The sequence below is a fragment of the Erigeron canadensis genome, chromosome 8, assembly GCF_010389155.1.
Source record: "Erigeron canadensis isolate Cc75 chromosome 8, C_canadensis_v1, whole genome shotgun sequence".
NCBI lineage: Eukaryota > Viridiplantae > Streptophyta > Magnoliopsida > Asterales > Asteraceae > Erigeron > Erigeron canadensis.
The window spans coordinates 1,014,564-1,019,330 of record NC_057768.1 but is presented as its reverse complement, the minus strand read 5'-3'; the positions used below and the strand labels follow the sequence as shown (position 1 = coordinate 1,019,330).

Sequence of the window (4,767 nt, the reverse complement as noted above, 5' to 3'; positions counted from 1 at the left end):
CCTATTACTTATTGTAAATATGTTTTTTCTTTTATTGTGTTTAATTCTTAAAATATAGAAGGATGAATAAGGAAACGTTGACAGGGATGTGTCAAATTTTTAAAATTATTCTAAAAATCGATCGAGTTGATATATACTGATATGATAAAACTAATGAATTAACGATCATTGTATTGAGAGGATCGAGAGTCTAACTATGTATAAGTGTAATGTGTGTCGTGTGTACGCTGTATAAACATGCATATATATTATATATGTATAAAAATCTATAGAGACAGAGGGAGTGGTGAGGAGTAGAGAAAAATGCACATGGGAACACGATGGCATGTGAAGCCAGAGTATTATTTTTTGGTTTTTTGAAACTAGAATTTGCATAGAAGATGCTAAACCCTATTTCGAAGGGGGTACCCCGCCAACCTTCCAACTAATGGGGTTGGGTCCCATGTGATGAGTTGTCACAAGAAAGACACTGTCTCTTTTTACTTATTTCTTTTCTTCTTTTTTCCTTTTATAAGTAGAAAAATAACACAACTAATATGAGGTGGGCCATTCACAGATTAATTCGTTAAATTGCTATTTTTTAAAAGTCATAATATCTTCAAAATCTGATTAATATTAATTAAACTTAAAAAAATTCGTCTAATATGGTTATGCTAGCTAATTAAAATACATGAATGAAAATGCATGATAAGCGAACAACATTTATTATTTTAAAAATCACCAAAACATGTTATTCATATTAAGTGGTATCAATACGAGACCTAAATGGAACCGGAAAAATTCCTCAAACTATAAGATTTCCCGGTACTGTTCGGTCCTAATCTTGAACACGACCAAAAACAAATGTTGGTTTTTTCTAGATTTTATACACATTTTGATCGATTAAATCTCTCCATCTTTGTATGTTTGTGACACCACTCTGTGGGGTGTTTGGTATTGCAATTACAAAATATAATATGTGTTTACAAAATAAAATATGCGTTTTCATAGCTGATAATCACTTTTTCATACAAACGTTTTTTTAAATTATTTGCGTTTTACAAACGCAATAATCAAATAATCACTTTATAACTCAATCCCAAATACCTTTTGTATAGTTTTGAATTTAAAACCACATAAATATTATTTACACGCATTATCATTTTAATTGAAGTTGTAAAGAGACATGAAGTCCTACATGTCAACTAAAAAGAATTAGGCTTGTGACTTCCATATTGTATTATGGACAAAATGTATAGCAGAATTGTCGGCACACGCTTTTTCTTTTTCTTTCGAATTTCAGACCTCATATATAGAACGATAACTATCAAGTTTGAGCTTTAGTTAGGCATTTTTTGTTAATGCACTTTGTGATTAGGCAAACATATATATTAATTTGGTAGTGGTTGAATTATGCCATCTATCCTTGATTAAAAGCTAAAAGGACCATTTTTTGAATATCACTGATCTCATACATTTCAATTTTTACACATTACCAAATACATTAATCATAAATATATATATGCACGAGTATAAAAGTAATAGATGCATGTACAAACATACGAATCGAATCCGTTAAATATATATTATTTGAAGTACAATATGTTTGATAACAATATATATATATATATATATATGCAAGGTTTTCACTAGCTAGAAATGTGTCACCTTACAAATAGAAATTACGGTAATTTTGAGAAGTGATAATAATTGAACTTAAAATAGACATAAAGATATGACTGATCGAGACGACATATTTAAAAATAATCAAAGGTTAATATATGCGAAGAAATTAAAGGCCACAAAAAGAATGTGTAATTAAGTTGATTAAGTATCAAAAATGATAATGACACTAGTGAGCTTGTTTTGTCAATTGGTATTAAAAATTTTTAGCATCACATTGCAGGTGAATATATAGAATCTGTAAGGAAATTATATTGCAAATAAAATCAAAATATATAAATATAATATTTTGAAATTTGAATAAATATTAATTAAGCCACCCCACCTCACTCCCATCTCTTATCTCTTTGAGGTTTAAAAAGAGCTTATTGCTGTTTCTCTAGTGTATTTGCCACCCCCATGTTCCTTTCTTTCTACATCAAGCTAGATCCAACACCACAATAAGATCACTCAGATTATCACACACATATATATACATACAGCTATATATATCAATTATATAAACCTGCTGCTTCATCAGAAACCTTGTGACTTTGGCCTAACTTTACACATTAATTTAAAAGCTTTCTTTTTTCTTCTTTTTTTTTTGTTATAAAAAACTTTTTTTCACTGACATGTCCTTCCTTCCACCTGAACCCATGTTTTTTGGCTATGAAGAAGACCACCAATCTCCTCATGATTTCCAAGGTTTCTTTTTTTTTTTTTTTCATTCTCTCTCTAGCTAGATCAATATATGTCTTAATTATCGAAGGTTATTTGAGAATCTTGGTTCAGTCCTAGGCATACGTGTAATTCAGAAGTATGAGTAAATTAACTTGCTTTTCAAAAATATATATAATAATTAGGGTTATAATATATTATGTGAATGCAGGTGTACAAACACTATTAATGAGAAGATCTATGTCGTATTCCGGGATGGAAAGGTGCGAAGAAACACGTGGCGGGACAGCGGACGATGACATGTCAGAAGACGATGGATCGCAGCTCGGGGAGAAAAAAAGAAGGCTGAATTTGGAACAAGTGAAAGCACTTGAAAAGAGCTTTGAGCTAGGAAACAAACTAGAACCTGAAAGAAAGACTCAATTGGCTCGAGCTCTTGGGTTGCAGCCAAGGCAAGTGGCTATATGGTTCCAAAACAGAAGGGCTAGATGGAAGACAAAACAATTGGAGAAAGATTATGATGTGTTAAAGAGACAATTTGAGTCCGTTAAGGCCGATAATGATGCCCTCAAGAACCTAAACAAGAAACTTCATGCAGAGGTATATATGTATATAATTAAAAAGATCATGAGTAGAATGTTGCAATTTACTTACCTTCATTTGATATTTTCATTAATCATCCGCAGATCAAAACTTTAGAACAACGGTAATGAATTAAAAACTTTAGTTTATTTCTAGCTAGTTATCATGTGCTATTGTACGTAGTGGCTGCCGTTAACATAAATAAAATAATTGTACATTTTATATATATTAAAAGTTCACGTCTGAACCATCATGATAAAATGACAATTATAAAAGTGCAAGCGTAAGTTTAGTAATGTAACTTTTTCTAAATTATAAATTTAGGTTGTAATTGATGATTTCTTGTCCCAAAACAAAATTTGTATGCAATTATCATTAACTTTGCATGGAATTTATCATTGATTATATATACACATAAATTAATATTAATTTTGCATGAAATTTCATTCTTAGAAATTTTGTTCTTCTAATTAATAGATCAAACTTAATTACTTTGTCACTAGCTTGACCAATGTAAAAATTCATATATAACTTGAAACAAAATCTTTCTGTTTGTTTATTTATTTTTAGTTAATCATTTTCAATTAAGTTGTTTGATACTAGTTAGATTGGATCAAACATATGTATATTGTACTATCATATATATCTATATAGTACAACAAGTTATCAAGATTCTGTTTTTCCTTTTCAGTTGTTAGCTGTAAAAGGTGGAGAATCAAATGGGATCAGACCCATAAATCTAAACAACAAAGAAACAGAAGGATCATGGAGTAATGGGAGTGAAAACAGCTGTGATCTCAACAACACAGTAACAGGCACCATGACGCCATCAGAAGAAATAAGCCCAATTTTCTACACTCAAATTTCAAACAATAATATCTACCACCCTACCATGACGTCATCCATTGGCCCGAATTCATCGGGCCTAACACAACTCCTACAAAACCACCCTTCCACGACGGATCTCCTAAGCCAGCGGTTAAACCAAACCGCTGGTAACGAAGGCTTTTGTAACATGTTTAATGGTATCGAAGATCAACCGGCTTTTTGGCAATGGCCAGAACAGCATCCTCAACATCTTCATTGATCAAATTAAAGTCCAAAAAAAAAAATCACTTTTTTTTTTTCCGTTTTCGAATTTGATACAAGCAGCACCCTTTTTGCAATTTATTTGGTGTATAGAATTGAATTAATTAATTATGTGCATTTTGTTTTTTAATTATTTAAGAGGTGGAAATGAAAATGAAAATACCATATATGATCAATTTGTTGTCATATAGTTTGAACCGTTGTAAGTTTGTAACATAGCATATATGATATGAGAATAAATTAAATCGGAGTATATATAAAATCTTTTTAGTTAAAAGGATTCATGTGACATGTATAGTTGTACATTAATTATATATATATATATATATATATATATATATATATATATTAGATAATATTGAATTTGTATATTAAAATTGTACCGAGTACTGATCACCATGCATACATTTTTGAAATGGCCACATTGTACAATTATTACCTAATAAAGGAAGCGTGCATCGTATCATAAAAGTAGACATTTTTGCCTGTAAACTTTGCATTTGGTGCTAAAAAAGTTGTACTACATGGGTATTTGGAGGTATCACTTTATTTGTTAAGTTGGTATATAAAGAGCTACATCTTTATGCCACGTATTACATTGAGTTTTTTTTTTTTTTTCCGTATCATTATCAACTTTGGTTTTCTTTCCAAAGAATAACTGAACTTTATGTAGCATTGTTGTTTTACATATATAGTCAAATTAAATTAACTGTATTATATCAATAGAACACTTTAAATTACTAGCGGTAATGCGGTATATAGTTTCATTATTTG

The 4,767-nt window shown here is 30.1% G+C and overlaps 1 protein-coding gene across 1 annotated transcript; it reads left to right on the top strand.

Annotated features, from left to right (window-relative positions):
- The first annotated feature begins 2,081 nt into the window (after positions 1 to 2,081).
- On the top strand, positions 2,082 to 4,179 carry LOC122578940 (homeobox-leucine zipper protein HOX21-like). The gene is made up of 3 exons (XM_043750999.1): positions 2,082 to 2,349; positions 2,534 to 2,922; positions 3,596 to 4,179. The coding sequence occupies exons 1-3, from the start codon at positions 2,277 to 2,279 to the stop codon at positions 3,989 to 3,991; spliced, it is 858 nt and encodes a 285-aa protein (XP_043606934.1). The 5' UTR covers positions 2,082 to 2,276; the 3' UTR covers positions 3,992 to 4,179.
- The last annotated feature ends 588 nt before the right edge of the window (positions 4,180 to 4,767 follow it).

What these genes read in the sequence shown, in the direction of transcription:
- LOC122578940 (XM_043750999.1), top strand. Translation starts at nt 2,277, where the DNA reads ATGTCCTTCCTTCCACCTGAACCCATGTTTTTTGGCTATGAAGAAGAC. An exon ending in ATCTCCTCATGATTTCCAAG is followed by an intron (nt 2,350 to 2,533) that starts GTTTCTTTTTTT and finishes ATGTGAATGCAG; the next exon opens with GTGTACAAACACTATTAATG. An exon ending in ACAAGAAACTTCATGCAGAG is followed by an intron (nt 2,923 to 3,595) that starts GTATATATGTAT and finishes TTTCCTTTTCAG; the next exon opens with TTGTTAGCTGTAAAAGGTGG.